At 41.6% G+C, this 27,168-nt stretch overlaps 2 protein-coding genes across 4 annotated transcripts; one reads left to right on the forward strand and one right to left on the reverse strand.

Annotated features, from left to right (window-relative positions):
• Positions 1–78: 78 nt before the first annotated feature.
• Positions 79–8,066, forward strand: unk (unk zinc finger). 2 transcript variants are annotated; one of them, XM_075456826.1, is made up of 15 exons: positions 81–447; positions 967–1,176; positions 2,121–2,297; positions 2,434–2,564; positions 2,685–2,820; positions 2,927–3,044; positions 3,128–3,212; positions 3,298–3,599; positions 3,697–3,762; positions 3,928–4,111; positions 4,222–4,323; positions 4,439–4,624; positions 4,701–4,882; positions 5,035–5,295; positions 6,497–8,066. In XM_075456826.1, the coding sequence occupies exons 1-15, from the start codon at positions 299–301 to the stop codon at positions 6,650–6,652; spliced, it is 2,445 nt and encodes an 814-aa protein (XP_075312941.1). In that variant the 5' UTR covers positions 81–298; the 3' UTR covers positions 6,653–8,066. The 2 variants fall into 2 exon arrangements, with proteins under 2 accessions (XP_075312942.1, XP_075312941.1); XM_075456827.1 differs by lacking the exon at positions 6,497–8,066 and having other exon boundaries at positions 79–447; positions 4,701–4,886; positions 5,035–5,163.
• unc13d (unc-13 homolog D (C. elegans)) lies at positions 7,240–26,243 on the reverse strand. 2 transcript variants are annotated; one of them, XM_075456824.1, is made up of 34 exons: positions 26,111–26,243; positions 25,185–25,211; positions 23,555–23,605; positions 23,389–23,445; positions 23,197–23,304; positions 23,045–23,104; positions 22,852–22,918; positions 21,556–21,736; positions 21,437–21,481; positions 21,275–21,346; positions 21,127–21,196; positions 20,937–21,041; positions 19,544–19,636; positions 19,354–19,454; positions 19,009–19,126; positions 16,258–16,379; positions 16,079–16,169; positions 15,938–15,994; positions 15,731–15,828; positions 15,431–15,482; positions 15,183–15,313; positions 14,231–14,348; positions 14,002–14,154; positions 13,804–13,899; positions 13,520–13,726; positions 13,335–13,409; positions 13,174–13,253; positions 12,925–13,039; positions 11,431–11,502; positions 11,217–11,300; positions 11,006–11,126; positions 10,765–10,888; positions 9,520–9,740; positions 7,240–8,203 (listed from the first exon to the last, which is right to left on the reverse strand). In XM_075456824.1, exons 1-34 carry the CDS (start codon positions 26,168–26,170, stop codon positions 8,091–8,093), a joined length of 3,345 nt encoding a protein of 1,114 aa, XP_075312939.1. In that variant the 5' UTR covers positions 26,171–26,243; the 3' UTR covers positions 7,240–8,090. The 2 variants fall into 2 exon arrangements, with proteins under 2 accessions (XP_075312939.1, XP_075312940.1); XM_075456825.1 differs by lacking the exon at positions 25,185–25,211.
• Positions 26,244–27,168: the final 925 nt, after the last annotated feature.

The raw sequence follows: 27,168 nt of genomic DNA on the forward strand, positions 1-27,168 counted from the left end.
TAATCATTGCTAATGTTTCTGTGTTTATCATGTATCATGTAGACACGATATATGTGGCGCTAATTTAGTGAATTATCTAATCCAGTAAATTACGTATGTTTTACACAAATATTTGTGTTGCTCTGACTGAACTTCATGTCCCATAGTTCCGTGTTGTATCTGATTGTCCCTTTTGTACTACTTCCTCTTGTCTTGCGCAAGCTCACATCGTTGGAGAATGCGGATTTGGAAGCTAACAAGAATAGCTAGCCAACAAGCTAAAAACAAGCTATTTGTTGTTCGGCTTTAAACTGGTAAAATGTCTAAAACACATCCACAGCCCCCGTCATCTTCGGCAGCAACGACTACCGGGGGACCCTCCTCGTCCTCTTCGTCTTCGCCCGCAGGGGGCTCGACCTCTCCCGCAACCGTGTTGAACGTACAGCCCGAGAAACCTCAACATTACACGTACGTAGCTACAGTTGTATAGCTGAATTAGCTAGCTGAGTGTACACAACCTCACGTGTAAGTTGCACTCACAAAAAACAACAGTTCCATTTTATTAGACTAAATGTTTGCGCAACAAACTTGTTTGCAATGTTTATAATAAACTAACCAACGGTGTTCAGCGTCATGAGCTTTTTCATTTAAACAGGTCTTGTAGAGGAGGCCTAACGTTGCCCACTAACTAACAATTTCTTGTAAACTGTGTAAATTAGCATCGTTTTGTTTATCGAGGCTGTTAATGTGTGTCATTTTTGAAAACAATCCTTGCTTGTGTAGTTACAAGATATAGTAAAACCTAAGACAATGGTTTGACAGCAGATACTGAAACCAAGTTATGGGTTAGACAAAAGGGAGGACCCCCCACCCCGCAAAAAAAACGAATCCCCTTTTGAAAACAAATGCTGTATTTTGTTTGAAAAGAAGCGATTGGACTGAATAGACATGTATTCCAATCTTTATAGTTGCCTCCCTCTCTTTCAGATATCTCAAGGAGTTCAGAACTGAGCAGTGTCCCCTGTTCGTACAACATAAATGTACACAACACAGGCCTTTTTCCTGCTTCCACTGGCATTTCCTGAACCAGCGGCGCCGCAGGCCCATCCGTAGACGGGACGGAACCTTCAACTACAGTCCAGATGTTTACTGTACCAAATACGATGAGGGGACAGGCACCTGCCCCGATGGAGACGAGTGAGTGGAACTAACCCTTCAGTGATGTTCACAAGACTTTTTAACATTGTGTTTACATGGGATCCCCTCGATATACATTGATCAAAAGAGAAACGTATTAATTTCCCTTTAAAGACAAGCTACTTTGGTTCTGAATTGCAAAACTGGGCACAATATAAGACTTTATGGAGATTAAGCATATTTACTCTTAATATTTTGCGTGAAATTTAATTGCAGTTTCTTAAACTGTTTTGGTTTCTAGCAGCCGCTTTAACGATCTTTCTCGTCATCCTTGTTCTTTTTCAAGTCTTTCACATTTTAATCTGGGACTGCTGTCACAGATCACAGGAATGTGTTGGTCAAAGCAAGACAAAGGGCTTTTTTTCATGAAGTTGAAAGACCATGAGGTAGTGGTTCAGGATGTGCTACATTGGGAGAGCTGCTCCTCATGCATAATCATCACATTAGCATCAGCATCAGTGGTTGAACATTAGCATCTGTTCAACCACTCTGTGCTGAGCAGATAGCTCACTTATACACAATTTATACACAAAGACGGTGCACATAAAAGACTGAAGGGCGCTGCTGTGTTGTCTTTTTACTATGCTAATGAGCTACTGTGTGGCTTGAAAGGTGTGAACCATACCTGTTTTAACTTTTCTTGCATTTCCTGCTAAAATGCCAAACATTCAAGCCTCTTCGATGTTGTCTTTGTTAGTTTCTTGCTGATGTTAAGTGAACTGAGTTTGGTTTTAGTCTCCCAGTCAAACAAAGCAAACAATTTAAAAACCTTTCTTTGGGAAACCTGCCTTTTCTGGGAGGTATTTTTCATATTTGCTCACATTCTATAAACACAGGATGATTCCCAGTGGATAAACTTCCCAGCTGCAGCCTGATTTTATAATGTGAACCATATTTTTTTGCTTTAAAAACCTTGTCCTGAGTATGATTTCTGTCTGTTGCAGATGTCCATTTCTACATCGAACGGCAGGTGACACAGAGCGGAGATACCACCTCCGCTACTACAAGACTGGATCGTGTATCCATGAAACAGATGCAAAAGGCCACTGCAGCAAGAATGGCTCCCACTGTGCCTTTGCTCATGGATCACATGACCTGCGCAGCCCCGTTTATGATATTAGGTGCACAAAGTTAAGCTTAACTTAAACATGCAGCTGGACCATTTTTGCCTATCGTGTTAAATGTTACACATCTGCCTACCCCGTTTTTATGATAGTCTTTTCTTTTGTCCCCCCTTTTTTTTTTTTCCACACACAGAGAAATGCAGGTGATAGAGTCTCAAGGCAGCTCGGGGGCCCCAGAGGGGGGTGGAGTAGACGGGCAGTCAGGACAGGCGGCAAGCACGGCCCTGATCGAGAAGATCCTGAGTGATGAACCGCGCTGGCAAGGTAAATCTGTGCGCCAGCGCTTCAAGACACATCCAGACCGAAAACTTCCCCACAATTTGGCCAACAAAAGGTAGCACGGTATTTTCATTTTTCCTATTTCATGGCCTCCTCTTTCTTCAGATAACAACTATGTGCTGTCCCACTACAAGACAGAGCTCTGTAAGAAACCCCCTCGTCTGTGCCGCCAAGGTTACGCTTGCCCATATTACCACAACAGCAAAGACCGGAGGCGCAGCCCACACAAGCACAAGTACAGGTGCTGCATTTCTGAAATGCTCAGGAAGAGATTTACGCATCACTGTGCTGTTTTCTGGGGATTCCTGTTGTGTTTGAAACATCTTTGTTTGTCTTCGGCGCCTCAGAGCGTTGCCGTGTCCAGCGGTGAAACAGAGCGAAGAATGGGGAGATCCCAGTAAATGTGAGGGAGCAGAAGGGTGTCAGTACTGCCACACAAGAACGGAACAGCAGTTCCACCCAGAGGTTTGTTCGTCACTGTATCGATGTCATCGAAATGGGACCGAAAATCACTGCAGATGAACGTCAACGTGTTTCTTTTGTTCCAGATTTATAAATCCACCAAGTGTAATGACATGCAGCAGTGCGGCAGCTGTCCCCGAGGACCCTTCTGTGCCTTCGCTCATGTTGAAAGTGAGTTCCCACAAAACATCTCTGTTCACTTCTCAACAGCCATCCACTGATTCTTTGATTTTTTTTTTTTTTAAACTTCCCCCAGAGCCCTTTGTTCCAGAGGAACCATCGTTCCCCGACCCCAGCTCCCCTCCACCCCCACGACCTCCAGACCCTCTTCTTGGCCAGGAGGCTTCTCCGAGTCCCGGCGCTCACAACATGGGGCCTGGGTCTTGCTCTCTGTCAGACCCTTTCTCCCTTTCTGCAGTGTCCCGTATAGCAGAGCAGGGACTGCTGGGTAACATTTTGTCTCTGTGTGAGGATGTCGGTGGGGGAGCAGAGCCTCTGTCTCCTTGGGCAGGAGAGGGAGGGTATGGCAGGGCACCTGGATTCGAGCGGGAAGATCAGGTGAGAAAAACAGATACGGGACATTGATACAATTCGATAGAAGCACATTTCGAATGATATCGCAGTTACTAAACGGGTGTTTTTGTGGTGAATTCAGGCCAAACACAGGAGTTTCGCTCTCGAGCAGCGCAGTAGAGAGATTTCATCAACACAAAGCAAGCAGGTACAATCGCTCCCACCCTCAAACTCTTTATGTCTCAGCTCTTTTTTATCTTTTGTTTGTAAGACTCTACACACCCTCACCTGGTTTACTGCTTTCACTTCTCAGTAATGCTTATTTGGTGCATGGACACACATATAAAATAAAGCCACATCATTTCCTCTCAAGGACTTGTTGGTGTTCCTGCCAGTCGGCAGCCCTCTGAGTCTGTCCTCCAGCATCCCCTCCAGTCTGGCCGCCACACCGCCCAGCCCCGCCACTCTCGGACCGCCAGGATCCAACATCTCCTCAGGCATGAACGCCAACGCCCTGCCCTTCTACCCCACCAGTGAGACCGTGGAGTCAGTTGTTGGTATGTAAGAAGTTGAAGAAAAATCCTAGAATCCACATTTCAAGCTTTAATCACCAGAAAAGTTGTAATGAACTGGAGCTCTGAGAAAATGTGGTGTCATTGTGTGATAGAATCAGCCCTGGATGATCTTGACTTGAATGATTTTGGTGTGTCAGCGTTGGAGAGAAGCTTGGAGAGCAGCTCCACTCTGCCCAGTGTTGGAGTTATGCTCGGTAATTCAAAGCATGCAAACATGAAACGACAGTCCACAGTGAATATGTGTGCTGTATGCAGATGCATGTGCACATGCACGTGCAGATAATAAGTAGCTTCTGTCTGCTTTCATAGGAGGCAGCCAGCTGCAGAGTTCTGCCCCAGTCAATATTCCGGGATCTTTTAGCAGCTCGGCTCCTTTCAGCTCCCCATCACCGTCACCCCCAGTCAGGCCACACACTTCACCTTTCTTCTCTACTCACCTGTCACAGCCTGGCCAATCAGAAAGCACCCTCCTGGGACCATCTCATAGCTCTTTAGGTGTGTGGATTTAGATTCAATTCGGGATGTTTAGAGAAATGATAGCTTTTACTCATATGTACTGTGCTCTTTGTAGGACTGAATGGAATGAGCACAAATATCTGGGAGCACTTCCCGTCAGCCCAGGGTTCCCCTGGTACACCCCCTGCCCTGCTGCCCTCCGGTCCCTGTGCAGAGACTTCCAGGCTCAAACAGGAGCTGGAGGATGCTCACAGGGCACTGAAGCAGTGGGGTCACAGCTGGAGACACTCAGCTCAGGTAGGTATGTAGTGGAGCATGTGTGCCATGTCTGAGACATGGCTGTGTTTCTTTAGTCCAGTGGCCTGAAGTTAAACCCATTCTACAAACACTGAGGAGATTCATTTAATTTTTATTAAGTGGATATGTGTCCTGCCTGCTTCCTTTTCCAGTCATGGGCTGCGCTCAAAGCAGATGCAGAGGAGTCCCGTGCTAACGCATCACGGTTAGCCATGGAAGCAGAGCGAGCCAGGCAGGCGGAGGAGGAGGCACAGAGACAGGTTTCTCTCCTGCAGGAGGCGGTGGAGAGCTTACGGAGCGGAGACAATCCCCACCTTGCACTGCATCAACTCCAGCTACTACACCGACTGCCCCTGGAGTCGGTCCTTAGTTTAAAGGCTCAGCTCTGCAGCTGCTTACATGCTGTGGAACAGGTACACAATTCTCCACCTCACATGATTTACATTCCATTTAAGAGTCTTCTTCAGAATACATTAACAGTCACAGCAGGGTTTTAGTCGACTTGTGTTGAATGTTAAAGCGTTTTGAGGTTTCATTTGTATCCTTATAAAAATTCCATTCCTTCCCCACTTAAACTGACACAGAAAAGCCTTGTTTCCACTATGCAGTCCGGTACGGGTCGGGTCGCTTTGGGGTCAGCTTGCGTTCCCACTGTACAAAGGGGACCATCAGGGGTGGGCGGAGTGCGTGCCGAAATGTAAATAACAAATAACAGCAAATAGCATCCATAATTTGGAACCACCTCCAAGCATCTTCAGCCACACTGGCTCGCGGTCCGGTTGAAACCACTCTCTGCCATTTTTGCGGCAATCAGCTGGAAAACTTTTTGGTTTGGCACAGCGCCATCGAGCTCCCGCTGCACAGCCTCCTCACCAACACCGGAGAGCAGAGCCTGGAACCGGTCCTGTGTGCTAGGTACCCCAAGCAGAAGGGTTACAAAAGTGGTAACGGTACAGGTCGGCACGCTTTCGTGGTAATGGAAACACTGAAATAAGCGAACCGTTCCGACCCGACCCGTACCGGACTGCATAGTGGAAACACGCCAAAAGGCTCTTATAAGGTCGCCACCAAAGGTCAGTCATGAGATAGGCATCTGGTTTGCACCAGAAGGCATCAAAGTGACTGAAGGCAGCTTTATACCTTTCTCCTTTAGTTAGTGACTGGCTCACCTCAAAGATGTACAGAATAACATAATCAAGCTGTTATTGCTGCCCCTTAATGGTTTCTTTTCTAATCCTGGTGGCTCATAACTCCTAGATTACCTTTAATTGAACAAGATATAGTCTTGCCAGTAAAAAATGTGTCGGTTCCATCAGCCTACCAGCCTTCTTTAATAGTTTTGAGTTTGAGTTTTTGGTATGTTGCAGTTTCATGGAAATGTTAAGCCAATGTGGAAACTGCTACACAAATACTTCATGGATCTCAACTGGTATTAGACACCAGTCCAGTATATTAAGTTTCATACACGGGTGAACGTGACTCGTCTCTTGAATCATTTTTGAATTTGAGATAAGACATTATTGTATACTGGTGAAATGTTGGAAATGTTCCTCTCTAAATCATCCACAATAGTCCAGTTTAAGAGATTAAAACCTCTGTCTTGTGTTCACACAGGTGGTGTATAGGAAGCAGAGACAGTGCTGTGTTACATGTGGCGAGCAGGGCTCAGTGTCGCTGCCCTGTGGCCACGGACTACAGTGCGAGAGCTGCTCCACCTCCACAGAGTGCCCGCTCTGCCCCGAACAGACCCTGGAGCACCAGCTCTCTTGACCTAAAAAAAACTGTTTGGGACCAGTACAGATTCCAGACCAGTCAGCCCTGATTCCACAGATACCAGCATCTGGATCCTCACCGCCAGTTCAAAAGCAAATCGTATAATGGTAACACACAAGCACTGATTTGGTTGTGTTCTTTTAAAAGATGACATAAACAGATAGATGAGCAGCTTAGTGAGTTATTCACCAAGTAAAATCTTTTAATGTGGAATTTGTAATTAATAATGGTGCCAGTGTTAGCCTGAAACACCATGTGTTTTAGTACTTATTGCTATTGACCAGCTGCACTGATCTTTAGCCCTGATCTGAAGTTTTGGAAATAACTTAAAAGACCTGCTGTTCTCACTCTCACTCTACAGACAATATTTTCTATGGAGCGTCCTCTATCCCTCTGGATAGTTTAGCGATTTGCTGAGAATTAAACAGGTCCACCTTGAATTTTTAATTCTCGAAGTTCCAGTACATTTCTCTTTCATTTGGACGTTGAACAGTCAGAAAACGATTTGTTTTTCAGATCAAAGTATCACAATCGGGAATGATTGTCGTTAATTTCTGCAAAAGCTAATGAATGGATGATAGATCTTCAGTTTTTACATTTTTATTTTTCAGAGTGTTGAGCCATCTTTTAAATGAACAAAAGAATCTACAGGTCACTCTGAAAACACTTAAAGGGCATATTCAGTCTCATCCAGATGATGATCCTGTATCGCTTCAGCCAAAAAGAGTCCATCACATGACTGTGCTGGTAGCACTTTTCCACATTATTTTGAATTAGCCGTTTCATTTTGACTTTTTTTTCTTCATAGTTTTAGCAAAGCAAATTTAAACAGTTAATTATTGAAGTAAAAAAATGTAACATTTGTTAGAACTTAAAACACTCAGGTTTTCTCTAATGTTTCTCTGTATAAAACTGGAGGAAAACACAATTAAGGCAAAAACACTTAGTTGACTTGTGAAGATTTCCATTATTTTAGGATTTTTACTTCAACACCTCATGTTAAATCAGACGTGCTTTCTTGTGAGAAAAAAAAGGGCCCATTGCTATTTTTAAAATCAACATGCGACAGATTTCTCTGCCAACAGTTTTACATTTGTTGTAATCTTTGACATTTCAGTGACTCAAATGTATATAATATATATATCATATATATTATATATGTATACACATAGTTAAGTGATGTTATACTTATTTCTTGCACTGATTAGACAAAGTATCAGGAAGCATACAGATATGTAACTGTTTAAATTCAGGTGTGAAAGTGATGCTCACTGTGATGGTCTTTTGGTAAACTCATGCGCAGCATACTGTCCACACACAACTCATGCAACACCAGTGTTTCCCTCTGAGTGCATTTTTTTTTTCTTTGTTTTTGGTACTGATCATTAAAACAAATTGTATATTTTTGGAGGAAGAACGTGTCTCTGCATCTTTGTTACGGTTGGATACCCTCCCGGGACTGTTTCTCTCTCTGTCGTCGCTTCTTCACAAAAGCCTGCACTTCCCGCTCTCCCCTCCTGGACTCCAGCAACCTCAGGATGCCGTCCTCTGGGGAAAAAAAAAAAAAAAGTGCATGATTTACATTTCTGTGGAATTCTTAGCCAAAATAGCCCAACTACTGAGTTGGTATTAACTGTACATATACAAATAAGTTTACAAGAGTTGGTAAGGAAATTTAATGTTAGACAATAGCGCAATGGTTCTTGTGACTTGGTTTTGGCAGTTAAACTACTTCCCAAGTAATGCCCAAGCATTTACTTAAAATTTGAAAATGAATCGTCGGTGCATCTTTAAGGCAACAAGAAAAGTCATTGGCTGAACCCGTTAAGACCTTCATTATCTCTAAGAAAGTTTGAGACCGGTTCAAGACACGTTTGAAATATTCATCCTCCATTCTTTTACATTTTTATTAACATGGCATGCCCAAACTTATTCACACCCGTTCACAGTAATTAAGGACATGGGGTTCATATACAATCACAGCAGTCAAATGGTTATTTTAAGCTTGCGTATCCCTGTTTGGATTTAGGACCCAACCCATTCATATGATGATCTCTCTGAGATTGGGAGACTTAAAAGAACTTGTTGAAGGCCTCTCCACAGATTATGAACTGGAGAGGACTTGCAGTTATCGCTTGACTTGGCCAATGGTCAGCTGACAACAAATTGGGACCATGTAGAGCTGTGAAATTGACTTTACAGCTCTGCACACATCATACATTCGTACAGTTTTATTTCTTTATATCAAGACAGGGAGCAGGAATTGTGTAGCATGGGCAGAGCAGCCCGGCCACTTTGAGTCTAGTTGAGTGTATGGATGCAGGAGCAATTCAACTCGACCTCCCCGCTTTATCTAGTTGTGGTAGTCAGACTTTAAAATGTGTGATTTTTGTCTGAGTGAACCTATCCAAGGTGACCTAAGGGGTCTTTGTAATTTCAAGTAAATCAGAAAAGTATCTTTAGGCCAAAGACAGTTTAGTCCTTTATCAACCAGACTGCTCGCAAGGACGCCATCCCACCTAATCTTGAGATCAGACCATTGTTAGCAATTATAAGAACAGTTTGACTGCTGTGATGGTAAATGATGGGTTTTCCAACAATGAGTTGGCACTTTATTGTCAGCTGAAAATGAACTTTAAATAAAAATCTGGCATGGGTAAGAATAATTTTGAGTTTCATTGCCACAAACCTCAGGCTCGAATAGCATGTAAGCACAGGAATACTATATACAAATCTGTGACACTGGTGAGAAAGATTGGTTTATGGTGGCCCTGTGGATAATTTTTTTACCTATATTAAGGTATTATGCCATGTCCTGATTCATTCTCTTGACTTCACAGGTCAAAACCCACTAACTATCATACCATTGGGTTTAGGGTGGATCAGAGGCAGACGTATTTGAGCAGGGATGGCGTCCGGTAGTGAGCTGAGTTCCCCTCCTTCTTTTGGTCCAGAAACTCCTGGAATGGCCTTTAGGGCCAGGAAGGCCTCTCCCTCAAAGTCATCTGATCTCAAGGTGTCGTGGTCCAGAACCGTGATCACCAGGCAAGCCCCTGAAGCCTGGCACTGATCCAGGGAAACCAGGCTGTAATGTAGGAAGCAGATAAAAGTGGTCAATAACATTCTTGAGAGCATTTAATCACTGAGCAGACACTTATCCAAAGGGACTTACAAATGTGGTATAATGTTAAGTCTTCAATTACTGTTGAAATCACTACGGACTAAATCTAATTTGCTGACAAAGTAGTAGAATGGGTGAAGACGTGCAAACTAGGTAAGATTTAGACATGTTGGAGGGTAAGAAGTGTCAAAAGAGGAGCTTTAACTCTTCAAAACATTCTCGAAGGTGGATAGGGTCGTCCCTATCCTGGTAAGGTTTAGTAGCTCTTTCCACCATCGTGGTAGCCTGGCGACGCCATCCTACGTACTTCCGCCCAAAGATTTTGGCTCTGCACATAGTCTGGCCAAATCCCCCTACCTCGGTTCGCTCAGTGTTTTGCCAATCAGCAAACAGTTGCGAGTGGTGACGCAGAACTCACGCGCGGAGTCCATTGTAGTCCATATAATTGTAGTTCAACCGCAGCGGAAATACACATGGCGACGGAAGAACGCTAGAAGCTATCCATGAAGTTGTCTCAACTCTGGAGAGCATTACACAATTAAAACGAGAGCAACAGGAATGCCTCTTCAATATTGTTAGTGGCAAGGATGTCGAAGCTCTCCTTCCAACTGGCTTTGGGAAAAGTTTGATTTATCAAATGGTACCGGTATAATGAAAGCGGATGTGGGAAGCGTGATTCGCGAGCTAGAGCCTCGCGAGAGTAAGCATGAACCTCGGCGCATAACCAACGTCATTTCTAAACATTATGATTGGTTAAGGGAACTCCGTTACTCCAATGAATTTAAGTTGCTGGGTAAGGTCCCGCCCTCCATGGAAACGGATTCCTCTTGGGTTTTCCCAGACTGTTTGACAGAGTCAACAGTCGGCTTTCGCCCAGGCTACCATCGTGGAACCACAACAGGGAAAAGTGTTGTCTTTGTTAGTACCACAAAGCAATACATTGGGGTGGAAACTGAGAATGTTGTCAATCAGAAGGGCAACAACGTACAAATCAAAGGACTCATCAAAGAGAGGATTGAGATCACAGCTTTTGATCTGAGTGCAGCGAGGCTCCACCTCAGGAAAGATGTGTTTCGGCTCCAGACACAGGTTCACAAACGGGTCACTGAAACCTGAAAAACATCAAAACAATAAGTGACACAGGAGAAGTTCCCATAGGACTTTTTTTTTTATTATTGTTGTGTATCTCTATCATTAAAACTAATTGTGAAAGTTCTGCCAGGTCTTACCATTAGAGTCCATTGGTAAGAGGTTGACCGCATTTAGAACCTCAACCCGCAGTCTTTGGTCAGATCTTCTGTAGGATGTGAGGAGGGTGACTGCACCATATTTTTCTCCACTGTACACTTTCTGTTGTGCAAATAGAAACAGAATAAACCAAAAAGTAAAGGCAAAGCAGGAGTTTTCAGAAGTCTGAGAAGTGTTTTCTTTTAAACTCACCTGCTCCCACATTTTTCTGTCAAGGAACTTCTCCACAAGCTGTTGGTTGCTCAGGGAGTTGTGAGTGAGATGTGCCTTCAGAATCTGGACAAATAGGCATAAATCAATTACTTTTCTATGTTCTTTCTAATCTCCTTATGACGGATCTCCTTCTCCTTAATAGTCATCATGAAATTATAACTAAATGATGATTGAAATGATTACAATCACTCACCTTGTATTCATCAGAGTGGAGTGTATCCAGAGGAAGCCCATTTCCCTCTGCATTAAAGCACTGTTCAAGGCACTGAAATTCACACAACACAAAATTTAGCATGAAGCTGTGGCCCTTACTGTAAATTTTTAATTTTCTTATGCAAACGATAAAATAAAATACGTTAGTCGGCTTTACAGTTGCTGATCAGTGGATGTAATTACCCCTTAGTGGGGCCAGGGTAGCTATTTCCACTGGCCTCCAGTCTTTACAGAAAGCTAAGCCAACTTTCTCCTCACTACAGATTCATTTCAGCAAGTATCACGATACTTCAAAATAGCCAAGGGCCAGTATCCAATACTAATTGTGCAAGCACACTTGAACATAAGGCAAATGTTTAAAGCTCAATATGCAGTAATAATAGGTTATTTGTGTTATTATCTTGAAATAAATATTGTTTTGTTGAGATAACAGGTAATATACTTTGTGGTGATTGGAAAATTAACTTTACAAGGCAAAACTAACAAATAGTGGGAATGCCTTAAGAGCAGCTAGACTAAAGCATTGTGGGGGTTGGTTAAAATCTTATTTTTCCCCTTAGACATCACTTTACTAAACTCAGTGCAGCAAACAGAATGACATTTATTTAAGGTAAACACAAGAAACTTGTGCTAAAGAAAAAGAAAAAAAATGGACCAGACTCAGTGAATAATTCCCTATAATCCCTATAATCTAGATCAGTGAGCAGTGCTGACCAACATGTCATTGGGGTCATCAGGTGGGAACCTCCTTTCATCAGTGTTTCGTCTAGTTGGGCCCACGACACCTCCAGGAGGCTAGACAATGACCACTGGCGTCCCAGGGTCACCCCCCTAATGCCAGCCAACACTGCTCCTCACACCACAACAACCATTTTTTTATTAATTTTTTTTTTCCACAGCCACAAGATACCTCAGCCTCTCATCAACTGCACACCAGTCACAGTGGGGTGGGGATACAAACCCTGGTTTGGGTAGGGGGTAGAAATAGAAGAGGTAAAGATAAGTAGGAATGGGATTCAGACCCTGGTTTGGGTAGGGGGTAATGAAAGTATAGAGGGTGCCAGAGGTGGAGGCATGACAAGACACAGTAGCAGATTCAGCATGACACGTCTGCTTTGACTTAATGCAATAGATCTGTCTCAACTGCCATGACAGCAGCTATGAATGAGGAAATATTGGAACCACTCATTTTCAAGCTCACCACAATGATCTTGAGATCTCGAGAATTCAAAACTTATGTTATGTATGCAAGGCTACTCTTGACTTCCATTCACAGCTGGTATGAATAGAATTTTTTATTTTTTTTTGCCTGACACACAGGATAACAAAATGTCATCTTTTAGAGTGTCACTTTCAGCTGGAGTTGGATGAATTTTCCATGTCACCAAAAGTCAATCAAAAGTGATTGAGAAGACATCTTTGTGCTCAATGTTGTGCCATAGTGGTCAAGTGAACCATATGGCTTTGGACCAACCTGCAGCGTATACAGCAGTCTTTGGCAGAACACCATGAGCCCTTCCTGCTGCGAATGCTGAGTTGCCACCTGGTAGAGGATTTTCACTGAGTTATTCCACAGAGGAGTCAGAAGACTGGGTATGGGAGAGAAAAAAAGTGGCACAATGTCATCTTAACCTGGAGTCGCCAAATAAATGGATCATCAGAAATAAAACTAGAATTTTTGGATATCAATTACCAATTTAACCAATTTAAGTTTGCTCAGCACCTGTTGAAGTTCTCTTGGACCAAGTTTTCATTCATGTACTGCAGCTCTTGCTCTAGGTACCGCATAAGAGGGGCTGCAGCCTAACAACAGAGAAGAGGCTGGACATGAAACTGACACAGCAGTGTGTGTGTGTTTGAAAACTGGCAGTAATGATCACTTACATCCTCTGTGGACTTGGAGGGAATCCTCCGCCTGGTTGACATGCTTCTGACATGAGTCTCAATGTCTCTGTTTAACTGGAGACACAAACATATGAAGAATTAACATATATAATCTATTTCTATAGAGAGTTTCTTTTTCATTCAAAAACAACAGCTAATTAATCATCCCTTGTCTTTCTTGATACCTTTTTTCCAAGAGTGTCCAATGCTGATCGGATCTCTCTGCTGAGGATGCTCTGAGCTTGCTGAAGCTGTGAAGGCAGCGTGTTGTGGAACTGGCTTTCCCCTATGACATTTTGAGTCCTATCTCGAAGCCCTGCCCAGTTCAGCTGTGTAGGAAGCCGGGTCAGTACAGACCGCAGGTGCTCCAGGTCGTTCACAACCACGCACAACTTCAGAGGGAGGAGAAACTTTACAAACATGCGTGAAATACAGCATTAGGAGGATTTCCAAAAAAGTGTGTATGTACCATGTTAATGGCGCTGCCATGGTCCGAGTTCTCAGACAGCACCCTGACCCTGTCCTTCAGAAGGTGACAGTAGCCCACCACAATCTTACACACATCCTGAAAACACACATGTAGAAAAGTCAAAGAGCAGCCATCCCATGCTCATAACTTGACCTGGGGCATCTGATTAAAACTGTTCTCAATGGCAGATTACAGTACCTCAGTGAGTTTGACCATGAGCATGAAGGCCTCCTCGGGGTCAGGCCAGGACAGCTGTTCCCACAGCTGGCAGATAGGCTGGATACATGCGACCAGGTCCACTGCAGAGGAACTGTGTTTTATTGGCACTGCACCAATCTGCAGAGGCTGGAGCTGAGAGGAGAGGACTTTCAGTCATATGATCACAATGCTACTTGTGGATAGCAGGCCCATTGTGATAATGCGTTACCTGGTCCACCTGCACAGCCCTCTCCACCCTGTCTTGGGTAGTGCTGAACGCCTGGTTGAGCCAGTACGGCAGAGCCTCTCTGAAGCCCTCGTGGAAGTTTGTCAGCTCGAGTAATCCCCTGGAAAGTAAAACCCAATGTTCCAGTACTCACATATTCAGTTAGGATTGTGGTGAATTTGTCATGGTCTTTGACTTTGTTGATGGTTGTGTTCTATGTTATATTTTTATTTTCACTTCCTCTGTGTACAACCCCAATACCAAAAGGTTAGAACACTGTAAGTAAAATACAATGATTTGCAAATCTCATTAACGACCATTTCATTCATAGTGGAACATGAATTCTTCTATTTTTGCCACTGTGTCCGAGTCGGTTGCCACAAGGATTGTCATTAAATGAGAAAGTGATCTCTCTAGTTCCCGAGAGTGACACTGTCCTCGGCGCGACAGTCAAGACCTAGGTGACCTGACTGGTGGCCAACTCCTCAAGTTTCCAGTCTTATGCTTGTCCCATTTCCTGACCTGAGCTTCAGGATCCAGCTCAATCACCTATGAGGTTCCCAACCCCCACCTCTCATCCATTCCAGTTTATGGCCTCCTCCCTAGGCCTCTTAGGGTTCTCTTCACCATCAGTCTCAGATTTTTTTTTGCTTGTTCACTGACATGTCCAGTGCTGGTCTACTTTTCCCGCTTGTCTTTTTGGATTTGCTAAAATGATCACCTTTACAACTCCAGGGTACTGATGACAATAGGGTTAACTTGAATAAACAGACATATTGCATCAACTAATATTCATTTTATGCAGTATAATTTAATATAAACGTTTTAATCAGTTGAATACATCTGGTGCGTTAAGGATGGGGTCAGTAAAATGTTATTTGAGCTTCTGCTGCTTCATCAGAGAAAAAAGGCTGACAACGTATGTTACAGTGAAATGAGTGTGATGAATTCGGACCTTTTCTGTAAGAAAGCCTTGTCTTTGTGGATGGCCTGCAGGCTCAGATAGATGGGGAACAAACTTTTGGCTAGATGCTGTTCCATTTGACCTTCCATTAAGGATATGGTTTCCTTTACTTCCTTAGCAAGCTGTGGAAGAGAAGAGATGAGTGGAAATGTGGTACGGTGAGACAGAATTCTTTTAAGGGAAATCTCCTCAGAGATTGAGACATTCCTGGGACCTGAGCTAACTCATTTGCCACTTACCAGAGAGTCAAACCTCTGATAGACAACAGTGAACACATCAACTTGGACAGCACTGTTGAAACGAGGAAAAAAACACGTTATTCGATACTCTAAAAACCTCATTCACATCGGTCTGCATAATGAAAATGATAAGAACGTTCATTTAACCAAAGCCTTCCCATGCACCGAAACCCACGATCAGCTGAAGTATACCGGTAACATCAATAATTACCAACACCTGTATGCATGTTTTTCTGTTTGACGAGTCACCGTATCCTTCATGTGGGAGATCCACTTCTACAGTACATTTTTTTAAAGTACCTGACATACACTCGATTCCAGACATCTTTATTGTGTTTTATGTCTTCCTGCACCTCCACGATCAAACTGGAGAGGGCGCTCCCAATCTCTGTCAGGTCCTGTGTGTCAGAAATAACATGACATTATTGTAGCAAATAAAATGGAGAAAGCATGTAAGCTGAATTTCCAAGTAGTATGTTTAGGCTTTCATGATGTACTTGACTTTACCTTAGTCATTGGCTGATGCAAACCCTTTTTGATGGTAAACCATTCCTCTGTACCTGTCTGATATAAAAGTCATGCTATAAGTAATAAATTACCCATGACACACATACTGCTGGTTATAATCCCATGACAATGATAACTGACCTGTATGGCATCGATGACCTCATCATGAAGCTCAAAGTTAGCTGGGTTCAGTTTCTGAAAGGCCTGGGTCTTACAGATCTGAACCAAGATCCTGAAAAAAAGTACAGTCACTAATAAACTCGATCCTCACTTGCCACATTTCTGACAGCAGTTATTCAAAGGTTTGTAATGACAGGTACCTGAGCAGAGTGTGTAGTTTTGGAGTAGCAATAGGAGTTGGTGGGAAAACGTCTCTGTATTTGGCCACCAGACACAAACCATATTGCAGGAAACCGTGAAGAGAATCCCCAAGTTCCTGTTTCTAGTACAGAATGCAACACCTTTCTCAATATTCATCTGAAAACTCTTCTGAATATTTTCATTAATGGACCAGGGAAATCTGGATAGTGAGAGCAATCAGTTTTATACAAATGTATTAGCTACATACAACTATCTGACAACAGAAAAATAATCTTTTAAACAAACTACAAAGATTGAAAGGTTTTCAGTACAGTAAGGTTGCAATATGCTGTGAGCAGCCGGGTGAGGAAGTACTCAGATCCTTTTCTTCAAAGCAATAATTCTACTGAATTGCAAGGAACATTTGCACTCAAAAACATGATTTTAAAATCCTGATAAGGAATCAAAACTCTAAGAAAGCAGTATTCCAAAATCAAAGTTCCTCTCTATTCATAATGCATATATTACCATTAATGAAATAACATGTATACTTTTGATTTGTGGAGATGTGAGGTGGAGCTAATTTGACCAGTTTTTGTAAAGGAGTGAGCAGTCTATGACACTGGATCTTATGTTCTGAAAAGATCAAATATTCGAAATGGAAAATAATCTGTTGCATGGTAAACAGATGCCAAATAAATATAGCTGAGTTAAAAAAAAACTATGCTGTTAGTTAAAAGTAAAAAAGCAGCCAAAAACTGAAAACGTGTTAAAGTTGTTGATAAGAGAAGAATCCAAACAAGAGTCAACAGGAAGCGAACAGGGAGGTGAAGAGTCTCATGATTTTTTATGGAACAACAATAAAACCAAAGGCACTGTCAAAGCAGAGAATCTAAAAGCAGACACAAACCTGCATGGGCGAAGACAGAACGACACAGAGGAAGGACTTTCCATCCAAACAAAAGTTCAGAAAGAGCAATAACATAACAGGCTGTGTCCATGAGTATCTGGCCAAGGATGAAGAAAAGCTGTGGGGTATTCCAGCTCCAGAAAGGAGCTTCAACAAACTCTGAGTCTATCCCTGAACTCTGAGCTGACTAACTCTGAGATGGGAAACTCTGAGTATCCGGTTCCAGAACAGCAGAACATCTTTAGACAGAAAAGCAACACAGCTGCAGCGGAACTTAATGCAGTATTCACGTAACATTTAACCACACTGTCTTGCAGAATTACAGGTGAAAACGGTGATGTTCAGGTATTGAATGAAATTTCATTTTCATTTAGTTGCAATCTCACAGGCGTAAAGCGCACTTGGCTGAAAATGAAATATAAAAACATAATTCAAACAGGTGGGGTATAATGTGCTTTTACCCATAGGCACTTGATTGTAACTCACTTCGGTTGTAATCATATTTGACATATTAAACAAAGTTACATACGTATCATTCAGAGGCCGTTCCAACGTGTAGATTAACAGGTGCGTTCTACTCAGCCAACAAAGGCCCGCAAAACGACTATAAGAGATATATCAGTAGGCTATATATAAAGATATCTTTATATATATATATATATATATATATATATATATATATATATATATATATATATATATATATATATATATATATATATATGGTAGCCACTGATAGTTCTCTTCCTATTCACATTTTTTTTACATTGTGTGGAAGTTTGAGTTTGACATGTACACTGAAGTGATGTGAATACACATTCTTATCCTTTTTAAGAGCGTGCGTCTGGCCATTACCAGGATTAACACAGTGAGATGTTCAGGAAATATACCAGCTTCATGTTGCATGAATTGTAGAATTTAGTGTCATCCTTATGTTTACTGTTACCAGTGACGGACTTGTGCAGAATCCATCTAATAAAACAAAGATGGCAGAAACAGAGCAGGAAACGGTTTACTTGGAGCGACAGATCTGGGAGGCAGATCTGGAAATATAAATATAAATTTAAGGTGGGTGCATGGTAATATATGTTGATTAATGGAACAATATGGGCCTACGAATACTGACTTTTGTATTTGTAGGAAATAAAGAAGAAGTGAAATATTTATGATTTGTCTTTATTTGGTTGCCGCTTGCAAAAATAAAAATAAACAAAAAAAAAAGGGAGAGCAGCGCAGATAATTTGCTCTGATCTCAGAGCACGTGACATTACAAATGTATGGCCGGAGAATGGTGATGGAGCGAGACGAAAAACGGTGCCGCTCAATTAAATATTCGTCTGGCAATGACAAAATATCGATCCGTGGTCTAAGAAGCCTCTCCCGACGCAAGGCAATGCGGATTAATTCCGCTTCAATATCAACAGGATTTCAGAGAAACGGACACCCCATGTGTAACAGCTCAGCAGGAGGGAGGAGACGGGGATAAACTCAGAGTTTATTTCATAAATATGTTCACAGAGGAAGTTACCGCGGTAACAGACCCGCAGTTTAAGTTGCATCTCTTCCTGTAACTGAAAACTCAGAGTTTCCCTCATCTCAGAGTTTTCTTTCCGGAATACCCCCCAGGGGGGAAGCAATCACAAATAAACAACAGGTGATGGCAATCAACTGGGACCAGGTGTGAAGAGAGCAAAGTGAACAGGAACAAACTATGGGAAACTATTTCAAAATTAAACAGGAAGTAAAACAGACAAAAGACAAGGAATCGAAACCAAAAACACAACTAAAACCAGAGGCTAGGAACATGATTGTACTCCAGAGATATGCTTTCCATCTCTGGCAGTGAGTTGAGCACTTATACCTGTTGGTAGGGCAGCTCCTGCTGATGCCAGTGGTACTCTATGCTGGTGAGCTGCTGGAAAAGCACCGAGGAGTCCACCTCTAAGCTCTGGTACAGCTTACTAGAAGCCACCCACTTCCTGATAACGGTAAAAACGCATAACACGTAGCTCACACACACCACAGTGATGACACAAGAGACAAAAGTGAAGTATGGCATCAGACACCATGGTGTATATATTTATGTATGTATATATATATATACTGTATATGGGAGCAGTTTCAGAACTAGTCTTGTGTTGTGCCAAATATGAGCACACTTGGTACAAAGAGCTATAAATCTTCAAAATGAAAACAAGATCCTTACGCCAAGTCTTGCAGAAAAGGTGAGAGGTCATTCTGCGTTGCGTAGAGTTCCAGCAGAGTCTGAGCCTCGCCACACAACGCCCCTTTCCACGGAGCAGTACTCTGAGCGAGACACAGCAAGAGAACGGGTTAATAAAAAGGGAGACAAAGTGGGAGATTTCCACAGGAATGAAAGGACACGTCTCTTTCACCTCCTGCTTGGAGATGTAAGCCTGGACAAACTGCTGCAGAATCCCACAGTAGTTGATGTAAGCACTGCGACCGGCACTCAGCGTCCCGTCTCTCTGTCAGTCACACAAAACACAGCCGGTCTGATAACTGTTACCAACTGTTAGCAGATGGACAGAGACTCGTGTCACACTCCATGTCCTTGTCCTACAACCAATGTTTGTATCTCTTACTGAACATACAGTATAGTACTGCACAAAAATCTTGAAACAATTCCCATTTCTTCATACTTTGCTTTCAAGCATCCAGACTTTCTTGTAATATTTTAAAGTGGTCTTGAGCCATAATTTTCCATGTTTTATGAAGTCTTTTTTTTAAGTTGTAACTTTAATATCTTTCAATATCTTTCATTTCAATTGTTACTGGCAGCCTGTTGCAAAGACACGTCATTTGCATCTATAAAAAATGTCAAAAACAGTTTTAATGACATCAAGCAGTATCTTTGCACCAAAAAGGTTAGAAAGAGCTATTGATTAAAAGCTATTAATTAAAAGAACTTGGCATATCCCAGCATAGTGTGCAGTGTGTCCTTAAAAGTTTGAGGAAACTGGACAAGTGGAGGACAAAAGAAGAAGTGTCAGGCCTACAAAAGCCACCTACAGCCGATGAACAGATTCTAAAAATAATGTCCTTAAGAAAGAGGAAAAAATCCAGCAAAGACCTGACACAGGAGCTGAGAGATGCATCTGGACCTTCAGCTGATCCATCTGCTGTCGGCCCAAGCCTCATCAGAAACGGGCTCCATGGAAGGGTGGCTGTCAAGAAGCCGTTCTTCGGGAAGGGAAACAGGGAGAAAAGGCTGAGCTGTGCCAAAGGACACAAGAAGTGGGCTGAAAATCAGTGGCAGCAGGTCTGATGGAGGGATGAATCCTCCCCAGAGCCCGGAGCTCAACATTACTGAAGCAGTGTGGGATCATGTTGGCAGAGAACGGAACAAAAGGCAGCCCACATCCAAAGAAGAGCTTTGGGATGTCCTTCAAGAAGCCTGGAGAACTATTCCTGAAGACTCCTTAAAGAAAGGACAGAAAGCTCGTCTGAGAGGGTTCAGGCTGTGTTGGAGGAGAAAGATTCTCCATACTACATTTTGACTTTTGAGCCTGTTAGAATTGTACAAGCATGCTTTTGCCTTCTTTGCTGTATTCGCTTTATGATTGCACATTTTTGAAAACAAAATGCTGCACCTATTTCCCATTTTCCTGGAAATGTATGAAGAAATGAGGAGGTCTCAAGACTTCTCAAAGAGCACTATACATGTGGCATATATCCAAACACAGAAGCTATTTCATTGATGTGTATTTCTCAATCCACTGTAACTATAAAATGCGACAGAATGGGTATCAGAAGGAATTCTTTTACTGCTTTGTGGATGAACTTGAGAATGAGGTGGCACTGGCCGCGGTCAGGGTACGTCTCTGTTTGGGGCTCCAGATTGTACCAGTTGTCCTCAGTGCAGTGGAGATTCTACACCATTAAAACACAGTATAATATTAGACTGGACAAACAGAAAAGAGTAAAATAATAGACATAAACAAAGAAAATGTACGACCTGTAGTTTCAAAACAACATGTCCCAAAAAGTCATCTGTGCCTTTCTCCTTTTTGGCCTCCTTAATCATCCTAAATGAATAAAAGAAGAACAATTTGACAGTTTGGTCAAATTCTTAAGTGTTTATGTCAAACGGAGACACACAATACCTTCTTAAACTGTTAAAGTTGGTTTTGATCTCCTCTAGTTTCTGAGTGAGGGACACATCTTCATCTTTGTCCCTGCAACAGAAAAGGACAATAATATGAACGCAATAAAAAAAAGAAAAGTTGATTTAATGCAGAATAGGTAGGAGCTGTCTGTGTTCTCACCACATCTCAAGGTGGAAGCTGGCACCACCAACGTCTCCAAACTCTCTGAAATAGGAAAAACGATGAGGAACACTCATTTCAATTCGATTGATTGGAAAAAATCACAAATTGCGACTCACAGTATGAAGGTTTGGTTCCACATTGGGTTCAGGGTCTGCTTCTTTATCCCAGTTTGATATATTTTGTCATTTGATACAGCGTCTTTTACAACAAATTTACACGGTTTGGCTCTGGAGCGGCGTGTCCTATTCTCCTCTTCATCTTCTAGTATCGTCAGCAGGCAATATGGGTCACTAAAACCTATTGAGAACACAAAGGAGTCACTTTTCACCCCTTTCAAAGCACTTTAACCTCAATTTTAGTAAAACAGTTGGATTGCAATTATAACCCAGTTTTCTGGGGGTTCATTTTTTTCTGTTTATCTCTGCAATATATAAACTAGACTGGGAATTTATAATCCTGCTCGTGCCTCACTGAAGCTGACCCATTAAAGGGAATTCATGCTTCACAAGTCTGCTTGGCCTTGAGGCCCATTTGACAAATATTTTGTCATCCTCAATGGTCTATGAGGATGAGGGGTCCCTCTGCATCAACTTCAAGGACTGAGTGCAAAACAACATACCAGACAAAGACGATGAGGAGCACAAGAACTAGGGGATTAGCTGCTTGCAAGAGAATTCATATTATTTACAATATATCGTGGACTGATTACGTCACCATGCATAGGTGTGCATTAGTGTCGGCACAGCTGACTCGAAGACTAGTAAGTATATACCTGTTGCTTCTCTGCAAGGTCCCAATCAGTTCGTACACGCACAGACATCTTGAATTCACTATTAGTGTTTAAACCCTATGACATAAAAATCATGAAAAAATTTAGAAATCTAATAACCTTGGTACCAATACCTCTCCACTTCTTCCTCGATGGCAAGAGGGAATACAGTTTCTAACAAAAAATTTCCCCAATTTTTTCCATACATGGTGACTTGTCAAAAAGTTTTTTTAAAATATCTCTGCAGATTTAAACATGAAATTTTAAACGCATTTTTTTTCCTGCTATTTTGCATTATTCCATTGAAGAAATGGTCAGGTGTTTAAATAAGAGGACACTTGGAAGATGGAAAAGTGTGGGGACTGCAGCTGAAACCCACAGAAACCTATGGTAAGTTCTCCAGTAAACACTCAAAAGGAGAACTGGTACTGTTTCAAAAGCAAAGGAAAATCAAGCCAAATATCAATATGATCAAGGTTTTGTCACCTGATTTCACTTTTTAAAAAAGTTAATTGGTAAAAAAAATTACACTTCGCTGTACATAATGTCTATATATGATTCTACCCCCTAATCATACAGAAACTGGCTGCAAATCCTGCTCTTAGACAAACTGTTGCACGGCGGACGGGAAGCAAGAACTCACCACTAACATCTTTTCCCAGTATTCCCTTGGCTTCCTTCACGGTGGCCATCAGACAGTATACTGGGGGCTGTTTGGGTCAGATATTAGTCAGATACTTGTTCTAAGAGAGTAGTCTCACACATGCTAATGAGTCATTTTCTTCCACAGAAAAGGCGGTGGAAAGTTAAGATTCTTTGCTAACTTCCTTTCTCACCTCTGTGTTCTGTACTTTCTCCATCAGGCTGCTGTGCTCTGATTCTGTCATAGTGAAAGCCTGGTCGATAGAACAAGATGAAACGAGAATATGTGTAATCGGTCATACGCCAACACAAAAGCTGGTGTTGCATGCTAAGATGAGAAGTTTACCTCCTGAATATACTGGTGAAGCTGGCTGTCTGTGAAGACCTCATCTGATGACGGTTTACCCATCTTATGGGCAATGGTGTATAGCAGCTCCTTATATAGAGGATTCAGCTTTGAACAGAACAGAAAGTGTGAGTGTGTCATTTTAAAAATGCCATTTACGGTATATAACGTATAACAATTGGATGAGGATACCTCCAGCTCCTTGTGTCTACGTGCTTTCTCTTCTGGATTACCATCCTCTTTCAAATCCTAACAAACAAACAAACACTTTGTAATGACTCTATTTAAAACAGAGGCTAATCTTAGATAGTGATAGACTAAATGTGAGGCATTAAATAGCTCATGGAGCATTGCCCACCCTCTTCAGTTTCCTCGTCAACCCAAGTTTACGTGGATGGGCAGGTGAAAACTGGTGAGAGACACAAAAATAGTAAATAACCGTCATCACAAAACATACACTTAAAATGTCCTTCCATCATCATGCTAGAAACCATTTACTACAATATGTGTATACAATATGCCAAATTAATGCAGAACATTTTCTTAACCATGTTGTAGATTTCCAGGTTTGTGAAAATCTTTTCTATCTTTTAAACACTATTGACCCCCACTAATTTTCATTGAGTGTAGGATATATTTTATATTGAGGAGACATCAATTAGCATGAATGTTCAAGGTGCTCAGTTTGACATCGACTGACTTTTCAATGTTTTTGCCATATGCTGTCTCAACATGTTGTCATGATGGATTTGGAGACCCCCTAAATTTTCCTCTGACAATACGAATAGAATAAGGTTTGAGGAGTAAAAAATTAAAATAGATCAGGAAAAAACTGTAATACCTTTTTGGAGCAACTTTAGCAATGATTACGGCTTATACAATGTTACAACTCTCATTTCCTTCTGGAGTTGCATTCATTTTTGGCCAAAATCTTTTGGTGGTGATGGAACAGTTTGAACGTGCTTAGAGACTTTTCTAGTGCATCCCAAAGATTTTTTATTGGGCTTCAGGGTTGGACTCTGTGGTGGCTAATCCATGTGAGAAGATGATGCTCATGCTCCCTGAACCATTATTTTCACAATTTGAGTCCCATGGATCCAGTTAGTCAGCTGACCTCATGTTTTGGGAACATAAAGGTGAACTTAGACCTGACTAACTGAAGTAATTGTGGGTCACTTGTATAATTACAGGTGATTGCTTTTCTTTTTTATTTGCCAGCCTGCATCCGCAGGAAAGCCATTCAATTTTGTCCAAACATTCATAGTCCTCTAAGGATAGGACTTACCCGTTTTTCTACTACCACCACTAGTACTTAAAAGCTTTAACTTATACAATAAAATATTTGTACATCTTCTACTATAAATGGGCACATTTTGCACATTCATTGACCAGGGAGGATATATCCTAATCACTTTCGTACTCGACTTTCCTTCAGATTCAGATAGAATCCAGACAGTATGAATTTCTAAAAAAAATGTCTCAAACGCTATTGGTATAGGTTGCCATAAAGTACAGTAATATACCTCCAAATCTACTGGATTAGCTTATATATTTTTGTACATTTTGACTAACATTGTTCCAAGGGAATGTATCCTCGTGACTTTGGTGATTCTTTGACTTTCCCTCTCAAAAAATCAGCAACTAGCTTTTGGAATGGTTGACATAAAAATGCAATTTTATACATTTATGTCCTCCGCAGGATGAATTTTAACAATGCTGTTGATTCATTTGTTGAACTACTGTCAGTCGAAAGTTACACCTGCCGCAAGTTACTCCATGCTTTGTTTTATCCATATATCTGCAAGCTGAAAACTCTGCAGTCAGGCTTAGGTGTACTTTGTCCTGAGTGCTGTTCAGCTTTTTGTGTTTTGTGTGATATAAAACTTTGAAATACATCAGTTTAGCTTATTCAGGCAAATCTTATTCATAATACAGCAAGAATAGTATTTGAGAATACAGGGTGACAGCCAGCAGCTGATATTATTTACCTGCCTGAGTCTTGGCAAACCAGGTTCCTAGAAAACAGATGACATTGGTACTTTTTTTAAATACGGAGAAAGTAAAAATCGCGTAGAAAAAGTTCAATTGAAACAACCAAGAATTCAAAGGCTTCATGTCACTATCAGCCTTCACTAGCAGATCATCCTCTGCAAAAAATATCCTAACTTTGCAAAATCATTACAAAGTTTTTTCTTTATTTCTGATAAGGTCTGAGTGTGTGCGGAACTTCCTCTATTGCTGATAATGAAATTGACTTGAAGGCAGCAACAACCCACTCGATATTTGACATAGAAAAATCGCCTGAAAGGGAATCACCCATACTCAAAATAAATATGCAAATACACCTCATCTGCACCACATCCCCTGCATACCCAAACAGATGCAGTATTTTTAGTTTGTTTGCATAAAAAAGGACTGTGCTAAAACTCCACAAAGACACACTGTGTATAACACATGCAAGTTTAACTTTGGAAAGAGCATCCTACTCCAAATGAGTTGGCAAAAAAAAGCAATATACAGTTTACACAAAGAAACTGGCTGTTGTGGAAAACATGTTTCATTATACATCCTCTGATCTAAATGTGCATCTAAACCTATGTGAATCATAGTCACTGGATCTTGAAATAGATCTTTCGAGACAGTGACTCAACATTTGGATACAGTTTTGAACACTGTTGCAACTACAATTCACAAAGGAAATAAGAGCTGAAAGTCTGAAGGTCTGTGAAGAAATACTGACACAAAAAACCAAAGAGTCTTTCAAAACCAAAGAGGATATATTTGAAGCTTTTATCAGTTTTGTTAACACTGCATTGTCATGTAAACAACATCATTACTAACTAGTAGAGATCCGAAATCAAACACAAAGAGAAACTTAATTAACACATGAATATGTTTGAGTTGTGGTTCTTACCTGCTCGGGTGTTTGCAGTAAATTCTCTCCAGTGCTGGTGTTCTCACTTTGATATGACATAATGATGCTAATATCTGAAAACCAAACTCCAAACTGGTGAGCTGATGTGCTCTGAGTGTGAGATATGGGGAAGCTGCGTGTGTGCGATGTATTTCGATGTACTATCACCCAGCAGCCGGAAGTCATCACTTCCTGTTGAAGGTGGCAACGTCAGTGACTGTGAGTTTTCTTCAACATGTGCCCTACATTACATTTGAATACAAAATAACAGAGTTCTTTCTCCAGCATTTGATCGGGTCAACCAATCTTTAAAGCATTGTACATGTGTTGTATGAATGCACCACTGAGCTTGCGCAAAAAAAAATGATAACGGATGATAATTATGATGGTAGATTGTATATTGTGGATGAGTGTGTGTTTATGAGTATTCCGGTTTTTGTTACATCATTGGGACCTTTCCTTTATATCACTGATGTTGTTGGGACCAGTTGTCCATACGGGGACAAAAGTTTGGTCTTAATAAAGTAGAGAAGGATTTCTGAGGTGAGAACTGTTAGGTTAGGTTAAGGTTAGAGTTGAATATTGACTGTGATGATTAGTATAGGAATTATAAGATCTGTTTTTTGCTTAAGCTGTACACAATGAATGGAACTCAGAGCAATGTTCTAACAAGCATAGCTGTGCAAGCTTGAGTGTGTGTGTGTGTGTGTGTGTTTATGAGTACTTGTTTTTCTAAATTCATTGGGCCCAAAAACAAGGAGCCTACATCCTTGTGTGGTCCATCGTGTTTGTAGGGGACCAAATGGTGAGCCCTACATGTTTAAATGGAGGATCAAAACTTGGCTTTATGGTTAGTGTTAAAATTAGGTCATGGTTAGGTTTAGGGTTAGGCATTCAATTGTGATAGAATAAGGGGCTATGGAGTGCATCATGCCACTGGTGATTCCCCACAACAATAGTAAAAACAAGTTGTTGTGTGAGTGTGTGCGTATACTTTGACTAGAGTGGGCCTCTGACTAGAAGCCCACTTTGTATCTGCGTGGAGTCTACGAACATAT

The sequence above is a fragment of the Odontesthes bonariensis genome, chromosome 23 (genome assembly GCF_027942865.1).
Source record: "Odontesthes bonariensis isolate fOdoBon6 chromosome 23, fOdoBon6.hap1, whole genome shotgun sequence".
In the NCBI taxonomy this organism is placed as follows: domain Eukaryota; kingdom Metazoa; phylum Chordata; class Actinopteri; order Atheriniformes; family Atherinopsidae; genus Odontesthes; species Odontesthes bonariensis.